At 34.6% G+C, this 21,753-nt stretch overlaps 1 protein-coding gene across 1 annotated transcript; it reads left to right on the top strand.

Annotated features, from left to right (window-relative positions):
• Positions 1-937: 937 nt before the first annotated feature.
• Positions 938-7,234, top strand: LOC132271429 (protochlorophyllide-dependent translocon component 52, chloroplastic-like). The gene is made up of 7 exons (XM_059772801.1): positions 938-1,566; positions 3,657-3,844; positions 4,494-4,584; positions 4,814-4,993; positions 5,131-5,328; positions 6,295-6,482; positions 6,809-7,234. The coding sequence occupies exons 1-7, from the start codon at positions 1,036-1,038 to the stop codon at positions 7,062-7,064; spliced, it is 1,632 nt and encodes a 543-aa protein (XP_059628784.1). The 5' UTR covers positions 938-1,035; the 3' UTR covers positions 7,065-7,234.
• The last annotated feature ends 14,519 nt before the right edge of the window (positions 7,235-21,753 follow it).

The raw sequence follows: 21,753 nt of genomic DNA, 5'->3' as shown, positions 1-21,753 counted from the left end.
TGTTCTCAAAATGAGCTACTGTAACGGGCGTGGAGCATTACAATACACATGGAAACACTTCCCAAACTGGCCCTTAGTTTTCATAGGTTCGCCACTCTTAGCTTTTAGGTTTTCCATACCTAAACCTAGCACATCTCTTCACATCGGTGTACTTCTAAATTTTCTGCTTGGAATACAAAGAAAATACTTTATCTACCGCAGGTAGTATTGAGCTAATCAAGGCTGTTATCAATTGTATGCGTATATATTTAATTATGCATTATATTTGGTCAGGTCGAATAGATTAGAATCCATATCCAATTTATTAATTAAACATATTATCATATTTGAATTGTTAATAAATTATTGAATTAAATATTTAATTCACATTTGAGTTATGATTTAAGATCAAAATCCAAATCCGATATTTAATTCACATTTGAGTTATGATTTAAGATCAAAATCCAAATCCATAACGGATTAAGCAATTAGACGCTTAATTTTGAACGGATTAAATACTTATTTAATTAAGTAAATTTAATAAAACAATTTAAATCATTCAAAATAGTGGTGAAATGTAATATTAATGGTGATATTACTTTTTAAACTCCTTATTTATAAATGGCGATAAAATGTTACTTATAAATAGTAGTGTAATTGTCAGTCTTAATGTTGTTAATTAAAGTAAAACTTGGTCAAATATAAGTCAATTAACACTTACTGCAGGAGACTGTATCAAAATCACACAACAGAGGATTTGCACCCAGCATGTGAACACTGCATCAAAATATCCTTTAATCCTTTCACTCCGCATCAAGCAAATACAGTTGGCATCATAATAAATACACTAAAGTAGAATATACGAATTAACTAACCTCCGCAACAAGACTACATATTATTGGTCAAGTTTAAACCACAAACCGTCGAACACATTATCCATTTGATTCACACTTCTAGCTTAGAAAAATAATAATAATACATACCCGTCTCTCACTTTCTCATTCTTCAGTTTGAGCTTTGAAAATCCTTAAACTCTAATCTACTTACCAAGCTACCATGGAAGCTCTCAGAGCTTCACCTTTTTCTCCATCTCAGTTCACAATATTCTCACCAAGCCTTCCCAAACCCCAAATTGAGAGACCCATTTTGAATCTTCCCCTCAGTAAAAAACCCAATTCGTTTCTCTCATCAAATCCCAAAGTGGAATCGAAATTCAAGCTTTTCACCATCATTTCTCCTACAGTTTCAACTGAATTTGCAGACCCACCTGAAGAAGAAATCAGGATCAGCAACCAGGATGAGAAATTCGATTGGTTTTCGCAGTGGTATCCGGTAATGCCGGTTTGTGATCTGGACAAGAGGGTACCGCATGGGAAAAAAGTGATGGGTCTTGATGTTGTGGTGTGGTGGGACAGGAACGAGAATGCATGGAAGGTGTTTGATGATGCGTGTCCTCACAGGTTGGCTCCACTCTCTGAAGGGAGGATTGATCAGTGGGGCAGATTGCAGTGTGTGTACCATGGTTGGTGTTTTGGTGGCTCTGGTGACTGCAAATTCATTCCTCAGGCACCCCCAGACGGTCCACCGGTATTAATTCTTGAAAAAAAGAAAGAAAGGCCTGCTCGATTTAGTTTTATGAAAATAGATCTTAAGAACTAGGAAAACATAATACTGTTCGCAGAGAACCATAAAAACATGCAATCCTTAAACTATAACCAAACAAGTTTTTGTGCGGTTTTCGAATTTCAGTTATCTAAAAACAGAAAACTGAACCAAGCAGACTCTTTAAGACTTCCCTTTTTCTTATAGTATAACCAAATTGTTGCATGAGTTCAATGTCAGTTAGTATGGTTTTAGATTATATTTTCAGTGAATTTTGTCACATAAGCAAATTTCTCAAATATTTTTTGTTGCGTTTTTTTTTTTTTTTTTTGGTTATTGAACTCTGATTGTCTTGTGTTTAATGTTGTATCTTTGTCAGTCTTAAGCCAAAAGAACGAGGGGACAGTGATTGTTAGACATCTAATATGCACCTGCACCCTATGGACATGAATCCGACAAATTCTTGAGTTAAGTTTTAAAATATATATGTTAGAATGAGATGAATAGATATGTTAGAATTTAGTAAAAGAGATCCTTGGAGAAGTTGATGGGAATGGGTTGTGATCCAAAAGAAACTTGGCAGATAAATGAGGTGATTCAAATAGCAATTAATTGAACAAGAGCAGGGTTTTATAGCTTTAATGTATATAGTAATGATGAAAATTATAAAAGTTATGAAGGCCAAATGAACAAGCTAATAAGGGAATCTGAATTAAAGATTCTGCTTACTAATATACTAGTTCTGTTGGTAGGTATTTTTACACAAGTTAGATGCAAAGAATGGCGAAAAGGCCGTGTACAATTTGACTAGGATAAGGACAGGACAAGTGAGGACTGAAAACACATTAACTGCATCATAAGATTAGTGCCAAAGTTTCTGTGATGGAATTGAAATGAAAGAAAAGGTGGAAGAGTATTTCATAAACTGGTTAGTGCAAAACCATGAAGGAGATTAATCTGTAGAAAACTTAATAATTTCACTATTTTAATAAATTATGACTATTCTTGTAAAATAAGGTCCTTGGAAGTTGAATTTGCTTTGAGCTTAATGAACATTAGAAAGGCTGTAAGAATTTATGTCTTGCCATTGAAGTTTGCAGTGTATGGGCGATGATGCTATAGTCATTAAATTAAAAATAAATAAATAAAAAAAATAAACACAATGCAACTGAAAACCTTATAAGATCAATGAGTTGCAATAGTGTATATCAAATTTTAACCTCTACGAATGTTAAATGATTTCTCTTGATCTAGAGGTTTTGTTGTTTAGGATTAAGGATATGAAAACATTATATATTTGCATAACATCCAAAGAACGGAAAGAATTTGATTGTGGGTTGTAGCTGGTTTCCCATCAGTTAAGTCTATAGAGACTTCCACTTAGGTTCGTGCTTCATTAATTGTTCAAAGTAACTGTTGATTGGTGTGACTATTGTGAGATTTTGACGATCACATGCCTAAAATAAATGCTACTTACAACTTCAATTACCATAATGATAGAACAAGAATGGTTATACCAGTTATGTTTGAGTTTGGAATGTGCTATAAAAGGTAAAGAGTAATTGACCATGATGGGCTTGTTCCGAATACAAGATATCTTCTCTTACTATATCATGAAAAGATTAAAAAATAATTGTTTGTAAATGCAGCACTTCCACAATTTTAAAAACTGAGTTACAAGAATTAACTATGTTTGCACTTGATGTGCTATAGTCTTTTTCTTTTCATTTTTCCTTTAATAGTTTAGAAGTCCTTAAGTTTAAATTAAGTATCTCTAACATTTATGATTACTTGAATTAAGATAATGAAAGAAGTTTATGGGTTTTTGAATTTAGCATATCACAATGAAAGATATGATGTTTTGATTTGCGCGATGAACTTGCCGATAGTTTTGATACTATTGTTTTCTGGTTCATTGAACAGTATATAAATCCTGGATCTTTCTAAAGAAGTTGAGGATAAATCGATCTCAAAATGTTTATTCTCTCATAATTCTGTATCTAGCTTACTTTCAGAATATTTTGATAGTTCCTTATAAATCTAATTCAGATCAGCTTTTCCAACAAAACTTGTAGGTTCACACGTTCAAGAAAGCATGTGCAGCTGTATATCCTAGTACTGTGCAAAATAACATTGTTTGGTTTTGGCCAAACACTGATCCTCAATATAAAGATATCCTTATGAAGAAAAAACCCCCCTACTTCCCAGAATTGGATGATCCATCATTTACCAATACAATGGGAAACAGAGACATACCATACGGGTACGGAAAACATATTGCTAACAGCATTTTTCTTACATTTTTTTGTTTCAAAGAGAAGAGTAAATACTATCTTTTTTCTGCCTGAGAGAATAAAAAATAAGTAAGTAAAAAAAAAAAACTTTTCTTTTTGATGTTTGGATTTTCTCTGAATGGTTTGTTTGTTTGTTTGTTTGTTTGTTTGTTTTTTTTTTTTTTTTTTGTTCTGTTTGATGTTGAGGTTTCTTTTTCTGTTTGTTTCCAATCCAGATGCTTTGAGAGTTGTTTTGATTGTATTCTGTTGAATTTTGTTTGGCTTGGTTGCTGCCCTTGGTAGGCTTGCTTGTTGTCTTTTTAGACTTCTTGTTTGTTCTTTCTAGTTTAATGAACTCTTATTTACCAAAAAAAATAAAAAAGTTACTTGTTTGCTGGTTAATGCCAGAACAAAGGTAAGGAGAGAATTTAAACAAAAAAAAGGAAGATAATGGAAAAAGATACTGAAAGAATTGTGATCCTTGAATCATCGTGATGAATTTTGTCTTTCTTCATACAAAGTCTGAAGTTTCATTGAAACAATGGATGAGTGCCAAAAAGAATTTGTCAAGCCTTTGGACAATTTCAACGATCAATTTGTGCTCGAGTTCTTCTAAGTTAGCTAAAGTTAAATTTACAGGTACGAGGTTCTCATTGAAAATCTTATGGACCCTGCTCATGTTCCATATGCACATTATGGAATAATGCAAGTTCGACAACCCAAAAACAAAGTAAGAACTTTTATACAATCCCTTTTTCTCTGTTTTTTTGGGCAAGTAAGTTACACATGCACCTGTTTGTCCCAGTGGGGACTCTATCCCTCAATCTACTATTTGGAAGGAGGAGGAGTTACCACTTAGGCTAAGCCATTGGTGGTATATGGACATCTTTTTTAGTTATTATTTTCTCTTAATTTTTTGAGGTTCATATGGCCAAGACTGACTTCCCTTCACTGTTAAGGCCGATAGAGAAGGGGGCAGACCACTTGAAATGAGTGTACAGAAACTGGACAAAAATGGCTTTATTGGGAAGCAGGAGATAGGCGATAACATATTTATTGCACCTTGTATTTTTGAAGTTTCTGCCACTCTTGTGAAGGATCAAGGAAACAGATCTAGTTCATCATCTGGAACCAAAGAGGTAATCAGTTGCATATTTCATTACATCAAGTTGATCAATGGGAGTTCAAAATTTTTTAATTTTTTTTCATAAATGATCCATTTTATTTTGTTTTGTTTTTTGTACTTCATTTGATGTATTATACTTGGTTGGTTCAGGAACCATCATCACATGGGAAGCTGCAGAAATTTCTTCTAATTTTTATCTGTATACCGGTTAGTCCGGGTAACAGCAGATTGATATGGTGTTTTCCAAGAAACGTTGGGGTTTGGATTGATCAAGTTGTTCCACGTTGGATGTTCCATGTGGGACAAAATTTGATTCTAGATTCGGATTTATATCTTCTTCATGTTGAGGTAATTCCTATCTCTTTATTTTTTTTTTATAAATATGCAAGCTATTTGCTAACTTTTTGTATCATTTTTTCTAAGGTATATTGTTATACAACCAACTAAAGCTTAACAAATCAACCTACTAACATATTTGGGATTCGGGTTCATCAAGATAATTAGAACTGAGGGGTACTAATTGTTGATTTCTAATACAGAAATTGTTCAAGGCTAAATAAAAGTGGGTGTTTACCTTTTGTCAAATTATACTCTTAACTACATTTATCTGAATTTCGAAATATAACTAGATAAAAAAAAATTAAAAGTCTATTTGACTGAAAAAGAAGAAGATTAAATCAATCATATTGATAGTCATGCATAAGATTAATGCAATAAAGTAAATCAATCACACACTAAACACCAGTTTTTACATAAAAAAAGTCCAAACGGAAAAAACCACAGGACCCAGCCAGGCAGATAAAAAACCACCAAGTAGAAAATGGTTACAGACTAAGTTACCAAACTTTAATACCAAAAGTCGTACGCTAGAACAATCCCAGATCCTTCAGCTGTTGATCCATTGACAGACTCCGTTCTTCATAATCTCTCTTTCTCTATGGATCTTCTATCTCCTTGTGAGTAATGTCCAACTGTGTGTGCGCAGACTTTGTTGTTGAGATCCTTTAGAGCTGCAATTGATGCTTCAACAACTCACTGATCCATTCACCATGCTAGATATATGATGGGTACAAAAACACATACCCTAGTACCCAAAGGATGCTAGAGAACACAAGCAATATGAATGAAAAGCTTAAATGCAAAAGTATGTCCTAGAACTTGTGCTAGCTAACCTTTTTATTTTTCTGAATAATAGAGAATAGATTCAGAGAAAAGTAAGGTTTTAGAGTGTTACAATTTAGAAAGGAAATTAAGAATTTGAACTATCGATCCATCAAGCCAAGTGTCTTATCCTGACCCAAATTTTCCTTGTAGGAACATAAGATTATGAACATTGGCCCCTCCAATTGGCAGAAAACTTGTTTCTTGCCAACAAAGTCAGATGCCCTTGTGGTTGGTTTCAGAAAGTGGTTAAACAAATATGCTGGCGGTCAAGTTGATTGGCGATCCAAGTTCACTGGAGCCCTTCCTCCATCTCCTCCTAGAGAACAGCTCATGGACAGGTAAAATGTGTGGATTTCACTCATGGACAGGTAAAATGTGTGGATTTCAAACAAGGTTTCAAGTTTTTGTTTGATTTAGTTCTTAAATTCTATTGAAGACGGGGAGCTTTTTGTAAAAAAAAAAAAAAAAAAAAAAAAAAAGATTTTTTATAAAATTGAGAAATTTCCACGGCATATTGTAAATCATAGCAATGGAAAAACCATTTGAATCATGGCCTACAATGTTCTAAAAAGTAGGAAAAGAAGAGAAATATGATGGCAACTCCAATCCAAACTTGATGCAAGATCTCGCATTTTCATTTTCTTTAAATTCATGGTTTGTTCAGGTACTGGTCCCATGTGGTGAATTGCCGCAGTTGCAATGCAGCAATGAAAGGCCTCAATGTGCTGGAGGTCGTACTGCAGGTAATCTCTATTGCTTCAATCGGGATTGTGGCTGCAGCCAAGCAGGGCATGCTGTCAGCTGCTGCAAGGAACACTCTGGTCTCCATGGCAGTGTTATGCTTTGTTGCTTCTAAGTGGTTGTCGCGTTTCATCTACAAGAATTTCCATTTCCACGACTACAACCATGCCTTTCGCTGAAACTCATTTTCTACATTTTTTAATGGAATCACCTTATCTACTGTAAATATTACAACATTGTCTCTGTATATGTATGTAATAAGTTGAGGTCAATACATAATTGAATATTTGTATAAAAAACATCCTGAGGAAATAAAAGAACAATCTATAAGTTCTGGTTTTTAAGTTAATTTGTCAGTTGGTGGTATTGTTTTGGCACAATTTTTCCGAAGAAGAACAATGGTATGGGAACCTTTCGATAAATATATTATAGTAGTTGGACTCTCCTTACGTTTGGGTGTACAGAAACCATCTTCTAAAACTTAACTCCGATCACTCAACTGCAGAACCACTACACCTACTAAAACTACATCAATTTTAGCTTTCGAACCAAGGTGCAAGTATATCTTCATCACTAAGCTTTCTGTTCTTCTGAAACACTGCAAAAAATTGCATACATGATTAGTGATTCAGAATCTACACCCCACAAATCCATTCCCCTATGGTTGTTGAAGAACGAACTCCCATCAATTCCACTTGGTAAAGCACTTGTCGTCGAAGAAAGCTCACCTCCTCCAAAACAAGATGTCATTGACCTCAAGATCCATGGCCTCGAGGAGACATAAAATACATCAGAGATGCATGTAGAGGAACTGATTACTTATATTTATACTTTATTTTTTTTGTCTTTTTCTCTGACGTCACTTCCAACGGCTCATATGGTGTTCGAAAGCTACCCATAAAGTATATTTTTTAGTTGAATAACTTTGTTAAAAGGTTTTCCGTTGTATTTGCTCACTATATCTAAATAACCAATGAATTTTTAAATTAAACTTGCAGTTATTACTGGTTACCATTCAATATAGTACAATAAACATACTAACACACATCTTCAAGAAGAGGAGTTGGTTAAATTCTTTTTTAATCCATAGTTGTTGGTTAAATTCAAACCACAAACTTTCGAACACCCATTTTATTCATTTAATTTACATATTTAGCATAGCATACCATCTCTTTCTCTCTCCAGTTTGAGCTTTGAAAGTTGTTAAACTCAAGTTTGCTTTGAGAAACTATTGTAAAAACCAAGCTACCATGGAATCTCCTAGTGCTTCACCTTTTTCTTCATTTCGGATCACAATATTCTCACCAAGACTTCCCAAAACCCAAACTGGGAGAAGACCCATTTTGAATCTTCCCCTCAGTAAAAAAACCCAATTCGTTTCTCTCATCAAATCCCAAAGAGGAATCAAAATTCAAGCTTTTCACTTCCATTTCTCCTACAGTTTCAACTGAATTTGCAGACCCACCCGAAGAAGAAATCAGGATCAGCAACCAGGATGAGAAATTCAATTGGTTTTCGCGGTGGTATCCGGTAATGCCGGTTTGTGATCTGGACAAGAGGGCACCACATGTGAAAAAAGTGACGGGTCTTGATGTCGTGGTGTGGTGGGACAGGAATGAGAATGCATGGAAGGTGTTTGATGATGCGTGTCCTCACAGGTTGGCTCCACTCTCTTAAGGGAGGATTGATCAGTGGGGCAGATTGCAGTGTGTGTACCATGGTTGGTGTTTTGGTGGCTCTGATGACTGCAAATTCATTCCTTAGGCACCCTAGACGGGACCGAAATCCGGCGCTACAGGACATATGTCCAGCGGGTGAGTAAATTAAAAAAGTAAAAATACATAAGGTAAAAAATTAAAAAGGAAAACTTTGTATATACATGCCCACATATATACGAGATCAATCAAAACCAGATCAACTTCTTGTTCTCCTTTTTTTTCTCTCTATAATTTCTTTGTATACAAACATTTCCCTAACCTACAACTTGTTGTATATCTTAACTTACATCCCAATTTTCACCTTACCAACATCTTACTTATTGTACAAATACATAAATAAACATATCTTGATACAAATTATATATCACAACATTTTCTTACCCTATATCACAACTTTTCCCTTATCAACATCCCAACTTTCTCTTTACCAACATCACACTATTCATCTCTTTATCTTGTTTGGGACGTACGAAATATTGAGATGCTAGTAAGGATAAAGTTGGATGTACATTAAAAAAATATTGTGATGCAAAACCAAAATAAACATATCTTGGTACAAATTTTATATCACAACATTTTCTTAACCTACATCCCAACTTTCTCCTTACCAACGTACGTCACACTATTCACCTTTTTATCTTGTTTGGGATATATGTTAGAAAAATGTTGGGATGCTAGTAAGGAGAAAGTTGTGATACACATTAAGAAAATGTTGTGATGCAAGACCAATGTTTCAAAATTTTCCTAACATGTATCACAAACAAAAGAAAGATATGGTTGGGATATTGGTGCAAACTGATATATATACATCAATATGTGTTTATGTGTGTATATATATATGTATAAAAGGTTTTGTCATACTCGAATGAAGTTATCCAATTTCAGAACCGTGGAGATCGTCTTCCCACTAATCAATTGCAAAACCATAGTTATTTAGCTATCCAATTTGAGAACCATGGAGATCTTCTTCGCACCAATCAATAGCAAAACCAGAGATATAACACTAACAAAAATGATTCAAACACATATACCCCGAATCAATCAATCGACACCAAACTAGAGATTTTGATAAGATAATGCTAAGAATTTAGGGTTTTGGGAAGAAAGAAAGAAAAAGCGTCGTCTACTGAAATTTGGTATTTTGTATAAAGTATTATACTTGTAGTATGCAGTAACAAATTTTAACCCATCCCCACTTATGCGACGTGGCGTTACTAGAACCATAGATCAGTCACCGGCTGGGACATATTCTCTGTGGTGCTGGAGAGGATTTTTATCCCCCTAGACGATACACTGGTATTAAATCTTGAAAAAAGAAAAAAGAAAAAAGAAAATGAAATGCATGTTTGGATTAGTTTTCTGAAAATAATTCTTAAAAGCTCGGAAAACATAAAACGGTTTGTTGAGTTTCAATTCTCAGAAAACTGAACTTTAGTAAAGAGTCTTGAAGAAGTTTACGAAAATGTCATTTTCATTGATATAAGTTTACAATATTTATACAAAGGATTATAGATTATACAAGAAAATAATAAGCAATACACAGAAAGAATTAATAATGAGTCAAATTAATAAAGAGTTGTTATAATCATGGAGGAGCAGTCGGTCAAGAGCGATTGTGGGAGATATTATTAGAGGAATGATTATGTTGCCTAATATGCCCCCGCAAGATGGCGTTCCGTCAAAAATACCAATATTGGATCGGAGATCAACGAACCGTTGCTTGGAGAATGGTTTGGTGAGAACATTAGCAAGTTGGTCGTGGGTGAATACATGAGCAACTTGAAGAGTATCATTGGCGACTTTGTCACGAATAAAATGGTAATCGATCGCGATATGCTTCATACGTGAATGGAAAACATGATTAACACATAAGTATGTCGCACCGAGGTTGTCACAGAGGAGCTGAGGCTTGGTAGAAGAGAGACTCCATGTTCAAGCAGTAAATTTTGTAAACATGAAATTTCGGCAGCAGTAAATGCAACGGCTAGGTACTTGACCTCGGTAGAGGAGCGAGCAACCGTTTATTACTTCTTGGAGGAGGAGCGAGCAACCGTTTGTGACTTCTTGGAGCACCAAGAGATTGGGTTACCACCGAAATAAATGATAAAGGCAGAGATCGATGTATAATCGTCACGATACTTGCCGAATCAGCGTCGGAATAGGAAACAAGATCGAAGCCGGCATGACGTTGAAGATGGAGACCATGGTGGAGCGAGTTCTTTAGATATCGGAGCATGCATGTACTGCGCTAACTTGTTCACCGAGTAAACAATATTCAGGCGTGTTTAGGAGAGATATTGAAGAGCGCCAATAACGCTCCGATATTGAGTGATGTCGGTAGAGGGACTGTCATCCCGCAAGACTAGTTTGGCGGACATAGACATTGGTGCGGTAGCTTCTTTAAACCCTGCCGGCTTGACTCACTCAAGTAAGTCGCGGATGTACTTGTGTTGGGATAGGAAGAGCCTTGTTTTGGTTAGGATGACTTCAACACCAAGGAAAAAATGAAGATCACCAAGGTCCTTAATGGAGAATTTTTTAGAAAGAGCCTTGACGAAATCTGAAATGAATTTATTAGAATTCCCTGTGACAAGAAGATTGTCAATATGGACTAAAAAATAAACAGTAACCGAGTTGGAACGATAGATAAATAGATAGATAACCGAGTTTGTGAAACTATATGAGATAACAAATGATTTTAACTCTTGATACCAAGCTCTTGGTGCCTGTTTAATTTCTTTAAGAGCCTTGTGAAGCCTACAGACATAAGAGGGATGAGATTTGTCAACAAATCCAGGAGGTTGAGACATGTGCACCTCTTCTGACAAGCAACTATGCAAAAAAGCATCATTGATGTCTAGCTGATGGACGCGCCACCCATTGTTAAGAGCAAGAGATAAAACAAGTTGAATTGTAGTCGACTTAACGACTGAACTGAATGTGTCATGATAATCGACTCTTGGACGCTGATGAAAGCCCTTGGCAACAAGGCGGGCATTGTATTGAGCGATGCTATCATTAGGATTTCGCTTGATTCTGAATACTCACTTGCAACCAACTATATTCTGACCCGATTAAGACGGAACAAGACTCCAACTGCCATTCTAAAGAAGAGCGTTGAGTTCATCATACATAGCATATTTCCACCTTGAATCTTTAAGGGCTTTGGAGACACAAGTGAGTTCAAGGGAGTCAGGTAGGGATGCTTTGGGGTGATATTGATGGTTTTGGGTTGGAAGATTTGATTCTTGGATCGTGTGGTCATTGTATGTTGATTGAGGTCAGATGGTGGCTTATGAATCTGCGAAAGGGAGGTTAGGTAATCAGACTTTGGGTGCGTAAAATTCTTTTGCATAGGAGTAGGAATAGACGTGTTTGAGATGACCATATCAAGATCCACTATTAACGTCACCGTGAAAGCATTAGACTTGGTTATGGACGGACTAGAATTGGAAGGAAAAGATTGAGGGTATGGGGAGGCTCTGATATGAGGATCACGTGAAGACGTTGACTCAACTAATGTGGGAAGTGGTGAAGAGCTGTATCTTGTTCTTGAGAGGATAAGTTGGACGCCAAATTAGTAGAGAGTAAATCGCCACGATTTAGGGAGTGACTATGGACGGGATTCAAACTAATGGTTTTATTGATATAATTGGTAGGATTTTCGGGTCGAGGTAAAGCCTGAGATTTTACGCATATTAGATGGATTTGATGCATGATTTGAATGTGAAGGTAAGGAAGTTGACTCAGAATTGTGTATGTGGATAATATAGGCAAAATGGGATAGACAGGGGGAGGCATTTGTCATGTTAGAAAACTCATTTAAGGAAGGATTTACTTTGTTTTGGGAAGAAGAGGAAAAAAGGAAATGATCTTTTTTAAATTCAACATGACAGGAAATAAAAATATTGTTGCCATTGTGATCAAAACATTTGTACGCATTATGAATATTTGAGTAACCAAAAAAAATGCATGGCTTTGACCTTAGTTCTAATTTGTAACCAGTATAAGGACATAATCAAGAGTAACAAAGGCATCCAAATACCCATAATTTTTAATAATTGGGAACGCTCTGAAAAAAGCTTTCAAAAAGGTATTTAAACTTCAAAATTGGTGTTGGTAAACAGTTAATTAAATAAAGTACAGCTTGATAAGCGTACGTCCGAAAAGAAAGAGGAAGTGATGCTTTGTGAAGCAGAGACAAGCCACTCTCAACAATGTGCCAATGTCGGCGTTCCACAGAAGCAATATGTTGTGGTGTGTATGGTGGCGATACAAGATGTTGAATGCTATGTGATTCAATAAGACTTTTCAACCTTTGATACTCATCCCCTCCATCAGAATAAATCGTGATAATAAGGGTTTTGGAAAAAATATATATATATCCACCATAAGTTTAAATTTTGAAAACAATGAGAAAACATCGAATTTTTTTGCCATAGAAAAAAGCCACGAATAATTTGAAAAATGGTCAATAGATAAAAAATAAAAATAAAAATCCATCAATTGATTTAACAGGAAAAGTCCCCGTACATCAGTATAAATGAGATCTAATGGACTGCGACTCTTAAGAGTAGAGACACCTAAAGGTAGTCTATGACTCTTGTTACACAAATAGGAATTACAAATGATATTGGACTTAGAATAACTTGATGACACTGGGAAAACTGAAGAATTTTCGCTGACGGATGACCAAGTCTATTATGCCAGTTTTCAAGGGAGGCCTTGATACCAACATATGTTTGTTTAACTGCCTCCTATGTGTCAAGCACTCATACACATTATTACTACTCCGGCCTCGCGTGAGTGTTGCCCCCGTTATGATATCCATAACGATAAAATAATATGGGAAAAATTCAATAGAGGTCTTATTAGAGTTACAAAATTGTGAAATATAAACTAAGTTTTGTTGCATAGAGGGCACACAAATAACATTGGATAAAGTAAATGAAGTGGAAGGAGATGTGAGAGTATAGGAGCTAGTATGTGTGATAGAGATTCTTGTACCGTCACTAATGACTATGTCATCGAGTCCTTCATAATGCTGGTGCAAAGAAAGGTTGCTCAAATCAATTATAATGTGATGAGAAACAGCAGAGTCCATAAGCCAATTTAAGGAGGTCCCGACACCAATCGCCGTGTGGTTGGCTGTTGAATTATTTGCACTATCTCTTAGCATGATTTTCTTTGCATGGTAGCATCGACGAGAGGTATGCCCTCTCTTTTCACAGAACTAGCAAAAAACATCAGGGTTTTTGCCACCACCATTACCATTAGAGTTTCTGGACCTGTTATTTAAACTTTGCCCATTGTTTCTCTGAGAGTTATTGTTGTTCCCTTGAGGGTATTGGTTCTGATTGTTTCCTTTGCGATTGTCTGAATTCTCACCTTTGTTGTTAAAGCAAGTGGCATTCGCAGTAATAGAGGAATAGTTGATTTCTTGTCGTTTGATGCATGACTCGTATTCAACGAGTTTATTATACAATTCTTTAAATGAGATGATGGTGTCCCTGGCGCGAATAACAGCGGCTATTTTCTTGAAATCTTATCCAAGCCCGTTGAAAACGTGCATGACCAAATTCAAGTTGTTGAGTGGGGCTCCAGTTAATTAAAAATATTTTATTCATTTTATTGCTATATCATTCTTTTTATTAGTAAGGAATGGAATAATTGCAAGCAATGCTGGAACTAGTTACAAATGAAGATACAGCTTGTGCAATCTGTTGCGAAAAGTTTGAACGCAGACAGTTTGTGACTAAGTTTCACCCTTGGAACCATTTTATACACGCTGGCTGGTATGATGAGTATTTGCAAAGTGGCGCCTTCTATTGGAAATGTCCTTGTTACATAAAAATGTCTTAGAGGTAAAGCAACTTCAAATCCCATTAGTACAATCACTAGAAGATGCCTCAATCTACCCGACTTACCATCTTCCCGTAGCTCATTTGTTTACAATTGTTGTCCAACCATGCAACCGTATTTAGCATGACAACTGCATCAATGAAGCATTTGAGGAGCAAACGTATATGGTAGATGGATGTGAAGTTCAAATGGGTCTAGATTGGAATAATTAAAAGAATGAGGTGAATCCGGATTTAGATTGTAATACATTAACAAAAAGGTCAATAGCGTAGAGCTAATTTTGTTTTTCTGAAAATATTTTTATTTACTTTTTGTTGTTTGGTACTCCCTCTGTCCCGAAAAGAATGTCCATTTTTCCTTTTTGGGTTGTCCAAAAATAATTATCCACTTTCTTTTTTCAAACAATATTTTTTTACATCTTTTCATATATGTCATTGCAATTGGAGTTTAAAATTTCAAACTTGAATATTCAAAACTTAAAATGCCAAGTTAGTAACTTTCCAATGGTACAATACATGGCCCACATGTCCCCTTAAAATTTTCTACTCCCTAAAAATGACATTCTTTTTTTGGGAAAGAGAGACTATTTTATTAATAATATCTTTTACTACGTATATAAATAAATAAAAATAAAAAAGACTTACTAAATAAAAGTCGCATACAAAGACGAATGTTAGCTTATAAATATCATATTTGTATTATGCATGACAATGGTCTAGTCCACTATCTCAACAACATAATGGTAGGCTACCACACTGGGTGAGCTATAGGTGCACAATCCTACATCGCCTGGGTAAGAGAAATATGAAGTGCTTATATGGTGGTGTTATCTCCAATTAATATGAGACCTTCTGAGGTTAAACTCAAGAAAAAAACTGTGCGGGCTCGGGCCCAAAACAGATAATATTATACCATGTGGTGAAGTTGGTCGTTACAAATGGTATTGAGCATGACCTAACCGGAAGTGTGGCCAACGAAGATGTTAGAGCCCCCAGGTGAATCAACGAATAAAGGAGCAAAATAGGAAGGTAGATGGATCTCAAGTCTAAATGGGCCCAGATTTGAAGAATTAAAAGAATGAAGTGAATTCGGCTTTGGATCGTGATTTCTAATACTTGTCTTGCTTGATATTGAGATTATTATCAACGAATGAATGAGGTGAATACAGCTTTGGATCGTGATTTCTAATAGTTGTCAATTTTTTTCTTATCAGTGTTGTGATTGTGCTTACCTAGGCCCAGATTTGAAGAATTGGAAGAATGAGGTGAATTTGGGACCCGAATTTAAAGATTGGAAGAATTAAGTGAATTCGGCTTTGGATCGTGATTTCTAATAGGTTTTTTTGGTTGATATTTGAACTTTTATCAACGAATAAATGAGGTGGATCCAGTTTTGGATTGTGATTTCTAATAGATGTCTTGGTTGATATTAAGACTATTAAACAAATGAAAAACAAACTTCCCTGGATCTTCCAATCTGTTAATCTCCATTAATATATGGTACACCACAAGTTCTTTGGTTTAGAATTCTTGTCCTTTCGGATTGGAATTAATGTTTGCAATAATTTATACAGTTAAAGAAATATTGTCCGTACGTATGTGTTAGAATTCTTGTTCTTTCGGATTGGAATTGATGTTTGCAATAATTTATGCAGTTAAAAGAATATTGTCCTCTGTAAAATTGTTTTATTTTGTATAATATACGTTCATGTAAAGAGAAGAAACAACTCAAAATAAAGAGAAATAACTCAAAACATAGAGAATACTTACTTACTCATTTGACAAATGTAAAGTAATAAATAAGGAAATTAGTTTTTGTTTTTTTTAATATCGAAGCATATCTAAAATTATGAAATTATAGAAAAATATAGATTTTTCTTAATATTTAAGTGTAAGGACAAACTAAAAATTTCTCAAAGTCACGTTTCTGTTATGCGTGGGCTCTCTCTCTATACATCTTTTATAAATAAATCACCCTACTATACATCTTTTATATATAGCTCACCCTACAATCTTTCTTTTTCTCTCTCAAATGTGAATTAATTTTCAGTTGAATAGGTATAAAATGAAATTGCTTTTAATTTGATTTTATATCAATATATTATATTTTTCACACATAAACAGAGTTCTCTGCAACTTGCAGGCTAAGGTTTAAGGATATAAACCAAAGGACCATTCCAGTTTAATATGTATAAATTAAAATGGCTTTGAATTTGATTTTCTCTGTTTTTTAATATTTGTGTTTTTTTTAGAGTTATCATTGCGTACTAGTGATTTTAATTTAATTGAGCTTTAAGAAATAATATTCACTTTTCTTAACATACAAAATGAGTTTGCAACTTAATACCCTGAAATTTAGTTTTAATGCTTGATTTCAATTGGAAATAAAATCCATGTATTTCTGTTTGCGCAGTTTTTGTTCACACCGGTTGATGAACTTTTGCGGGCGTGCCAGAGTATTTGTAAAAAACACTCAAAATATGATTGAACACCAACCTATCCCTTTTTCCGTTGGTGGCTGACTTCAGGCGATTGTGTGGGAAAGAGAATAGTAAAAACTGCCAACGAGGTTCTTCTTCTGCCTTATTTGCAAGGACTTATTATAAAAGTGTTAAAAGAATAAAAATACAGTATAAAATAAATGAACAGGCTGAATTGAAATAGACAACAAATGACATTGGCCGAATTGAAATAGAGTGAAAAGTAATGTTTGCAATGGAATGAACTGGCCAAATTGAAATGACTAAAATTTGATTAAAGATTTGTCATTGAATCTGTTTGTATAAAATAATGATTAAATTTGTAAATAGTATAATTAAGCATTGCAAAAGAATAATAAGTTACTGGAACTTAATTTCTTTGAATGAAATTTGTCATTTGAACAAAAGATTTGAAGATAAGATGACGTTGAGTCATTTGATAAATTTTGGATTCATGCTATTTTGTGGTTGGTACTGAACAAATTGAAATAGAATTACAATGCTTCTATTTATAGAAATCTTATCTAACTAATCTATCTTTATTTCTTGCTACAATATCTGTCTGCCTTGATTCTTTCTCTTCGTAATTCAAACTGAGTCAAACCAGTGTACTTTGCCTTCAATTTCTCTGTTTTCAGTTTCCTTAGCCGAATATCTTCTTTGTTATCAGCTAATTCCTTCGACTTGGTCAGCTTTCGTTGCTTAGAAAGTTTGCTAATTTTTAGCAACTTCTTTCCATAATTCTGGCAGCCGTGGTATTTCCTTTAAGGCCCATTGTTGAATATTCGTAAATGCCACTTGCCTTATTTAGATTTGCCCACATCACAGCTGCCATCTTCTACGACCTTCCTTTTCTTTCTCTAACTAAATTCCTACTTCGTTGGGATTTAGTTGTTTATTTTAGCTAAACCTCTAAGTTTTTCCTTTTCAGTTAATGACCATGTTTGAATTAATTCAAATCTTTGTTGCTATATTTCAGCAACAACCTTATTGATAAGGTGGCTGAATATATTTTCCTAGATTTCCTCATAATGTTTCTCTATTGGCCGACTTCCCTTAAAATATACTAAACACTTGTCGGCTTCTCACTGGTCCATGTCACTGCTGAGGTGGCTGCCAAGTTTTGGTGCCAATAGTTTCTTAACATACAAAACGATATTGCTCAATCTGATTTTCTTGTGTGTTAAAAGTGTATTATTATTCAAAATGAAAGTTGCACGATCTGGTGTCTGATTTTTTTTTTTTTTTCTGCATTTCAATTGTAGAAGGGTGGTGGTTTTATCACGGGATGTTTTAATATTCAACATTTAATTTTTTGTTCTTTTATTTTCTATTGTTTCATTTTGGAAATTGTTGGTTTGAACCTTGAAAAGACCTATAAATTAGGAGTGGAGGCAAAATGATGCCAAATGCCTCCTGATTTTATATGCTGTTACTCGAGTCTTATGTTGTATGTGGCTTTCATTTTTATTATTGCAGTACCATCATGGAATAGTTATATTTTTTAGGATTTGAGAATAATTTCATGCAACTAGATAGCTAATTAAAAATATTTTATTCATTTTATTGCTATATCATTCTTTTTATTAGTAAGGAATGGAATAATTGCAAATAATGCTGGAACTAGTTATAGATGAAGATACAACTTGTGCAATCTGTTGTGAAAAGTTCAAAGGTGGACAGTTTATGACTAAGTTTCACCCCTGGAACCATTTTATACACGCTGGCTACTATGATGAGTATTTGCAGAGTGGCACCTTCGATTGGAAATGTCCTTGCTACAGACAAAACGTCTTAGAGGTAAGGCAACTTCAAATCCTATTAGTACAAACACTAGAAGATGCCTCAATCTGCCCAACTTGCCATCTTCATGTAGCTCATTTATTTGCAATTGTTGTCCAACCATGCAACCATGTTTATCGTAAGAACTGTATCAACGAAGCGGTTAAGGAGCAAACGTGCAAGGCAGATGGATGTAAAGTTCAAATGGGCCCGGATTTGAATAATTAGAAGAATGAGGTGAATCCGGCTTTGAATCGTAATTTCTAGTAGTCGCATTGGTTGATATTGGGATTATTACTATCTATATTTATTTAGGTTCAATTGAACTTTTTTTTTTTAACATTAAAGTTTGTAATCAACTTAAGTTCTGGCACTCTATTACATTATCTTAGGATGTTTTTAATACACTTAAAAAAGGGTAAATAACATAGAAGCTATTTCTATGTCGCTCCAATGAATTTTGTAGGAAAATCTAAAAATTATGGGCTAGGATCAGGAAGGAAAAACAGTCGGATTTGTGTGGCATGGACCTGTTTCTATTTTGGGCCAATGATTGTGAGAATTAGTCCAAATGGATATGGGTTAGGGTCAGGAAGTCTAAGTTTGGGTTGACCCGGTGAGAGATCCTTAATAGAGTATTACCAAGAACAATAATCTGATCATAAAAATTTTTTTGCATTTGTTTACTACCTTCATTTACCTGGACATAAAATAGTTTTTTGAAAATATTTGTATATACTTTTCGTTATTTGGTACTCCCTCTGTCCCAAAAAGAATGTCTATTTTTTCTTTTTGGGTTGTTCCAAAATAATTGTCCACTTTCTTTTTTTAAACAATATATTTTACATCTTTTTCATATGTCCTTGGAGTTTAAAATTTCAAACCTGAATATTTAAAACTTAAAAGGACAAGTTAGTAACTTTTCAAGGGGACAATACATAGCCCACATGTCCCCTTTAAAATTTATACTCTTCAAAAAGGACATTCTTTTTGGGAAAGAGGAAGTATTTTACTAATAATATCTTTTACTCTGTATAAAAAATGAAAAAGTCTTACTAACTAAAAGTCGCATACAAAAACGAATGTTTACTTATAAATATCATATTTGTATTATGCATGGCAATGGTTCAGTCCACTGTCTCAACAACACACTAGTAGGCTTCTGCACTGGGCAAGCTATAGGTGCACAATCCCACATCGCCTGGGTAAGGGAAATATGAAGTGCTTATATGGTAGTGTTATCTCCAATTGGTATGAGGCCTTCTGAGGTTAAACTTTAAAAAAAAAAATCGTGCGGACTCGGGCCCAAAGCAGATAATATAATACCATGTAGTGGAGTGAGTCGTTATAAATGATATCAGAGCCTAACCCAACCGGAAGTGTGGTCAACAAAGACGTTAGGCCCTAGGTGAATCAACGAATAGATGAGCAAAATAGCAAGGCAGATGGATCTCAAGTCCAAATGGGCCCGGATTTGAAGAATTGGAAGAATGAGGTGAATTCGGCTTTGGATCGTAATTTCTAATAGTTGTCTTGCTTGATATTGAGATTATTATCAACGAATGAATGAGGTGAATACGGCTTTGGATCATGATTTCTAATAATTGTCGATTTCATTTTATCAGTGGTGTGATTGTGCTTACTTGGGGCCCGGATTTAAAGAATTAGAAGAATAAGGTGAATTCCGCCTAAATTTGAAGAATTGGAAGAATAAGGTGAATTCGGCTTTGGATCATGATTTCTAATAATGGTTGGTTGATATATGGACTTTTATCAACGAATGAATGAGGCGAATCTGGCTTTGGATCGTGATTTCTAATAGTTGTCTTAGTTGATATTAAGACTATTAAACAAATGAAAAACAAACTTCCTTGGATCTTCCAATCTGTTAATCTCCATCAATATATGGTACACTATAAGTTCTTTGGGTGAGAATTCTTGTCCTTTCAGATTGTAATTAATGTTAGCAATAAATTTTGCAGTTAAAGGAATATTGTCCTCTGTACGTATATGTTGAAACTCTTTTCCTTTTGGATTGGAATTCATGTTAGAAGTAATTTAAGTAGTTAAAAGAATATTGTCCTCTATACGTATATATAAACATGTGTTTCTTTTTGTATAATATACGTTCATGTAAAGAGAAAGGAAATTAATTTTTGTTTTTTTTTTTTTTTTTAATATCGAAGGATATCTAAAATTATAGAGAAATATAGATTTTTCTTAATATTTTAAGTGTAAGGACAAAGTAGGAATTTCTCAAAATCACATTTCTGTTATGCGCGGGCTTTTTCTCTATACATCTTTTATAAATAGCTCACCTTACTATACATCTTTTATATATAACTCACCCTACAATCTTACTATTTTTCTCTCAAAAGTGAATTAATTTCCAGTTGAATAGCTATAAAATGAAATTGATTTTAATTTGATTTTCTATTTTTTATATATACTTCTCTCAATATATTATATTTTTTCACTCATAAACAGAGTTCTCTGCAACTTGCAGGCTAAGGTTTGAGGATAAAAAACAAAGGACCATTCCTGTTTAATATGTATAAATTGAAATAACTTTGAATATTCACCTCATTCTTTAAATTATTCAAATTCGGGCCCTGAATTCACCTCATTCTTCCAATTCTTCAAATCCGGGCCCCATGTAAGCACAATCACACCACTGATAAGAAGAAATTGACAACTATTAGAAATCACAATCCAAAACCGTATTCACCTCATTCATTTGTTGATAATAGTCTCAATATCAACTAAGACAATTATTAGAAATCACGATCCAAAGCCGTCTCATTCTTCAAATTCGGGCCCCGGATTCATTCATTAAATCCGGGCCCATTTGGACTTGAGATTTGCCTTGCCATTTTGCTCCCCCATTAGTTGATTCACTTTGGGACTCTAACGTCTTCGTTGGCCACACTTCCGGTTGGGTCAGGCTCTGATATCATTTGTAATAACCACCACATGAAATAATATTGGCCATTTTGGGCCCGAGCCCTCACGATTTTGTTATTAGGT

This window comes from Cornus florida, unplaced genomic scaffold, assembly GCF_030987335.1.
Source record: "Cornus florida cultivar Cherokee Brave unplaced genomic scaffold, ASM3098733v1 CherokeeBrave_3.0.0_Hap2_Chr08, whole genome shotgun sequence".
NCBI classification, from domain to species: domain Eukaryota; kingdom Viridiplantae; phylum Streptophyta; class Magnoliopsida; order Cornales; family Cornaceae; genus Cornus; species Cornus florida.
Note: the sequence above shows the minus strand (reverse complement) of the source record. Positions and strands in the feature narration are given on the sequence as shown.

Excerpts from the sequence above, each read along its gene's own strand:
- LOC132271429 (XM_059772801.1), top strand. The coding sequence starts at position 1,036 with ATGGAAGCTCTCAGAGCTTCACCTTTTTCTCCATCTCAGTTCACAATA. Across the intron at positions 1,567-3,656 it reads CACCCCCAGACGGTCCACCG|GTTCACACGTTCAAGAAAGC; the intron begins GTATTAATTCTT and ends CAAAACTTGTAG. Across the intron at positions 3,845-4,493 it reads AACAGAGACATACCATACGG|GTACGAGGTTCTCATTGAAA; the intron begins GTACGGAAAACA and ends TTAAATTTACAG.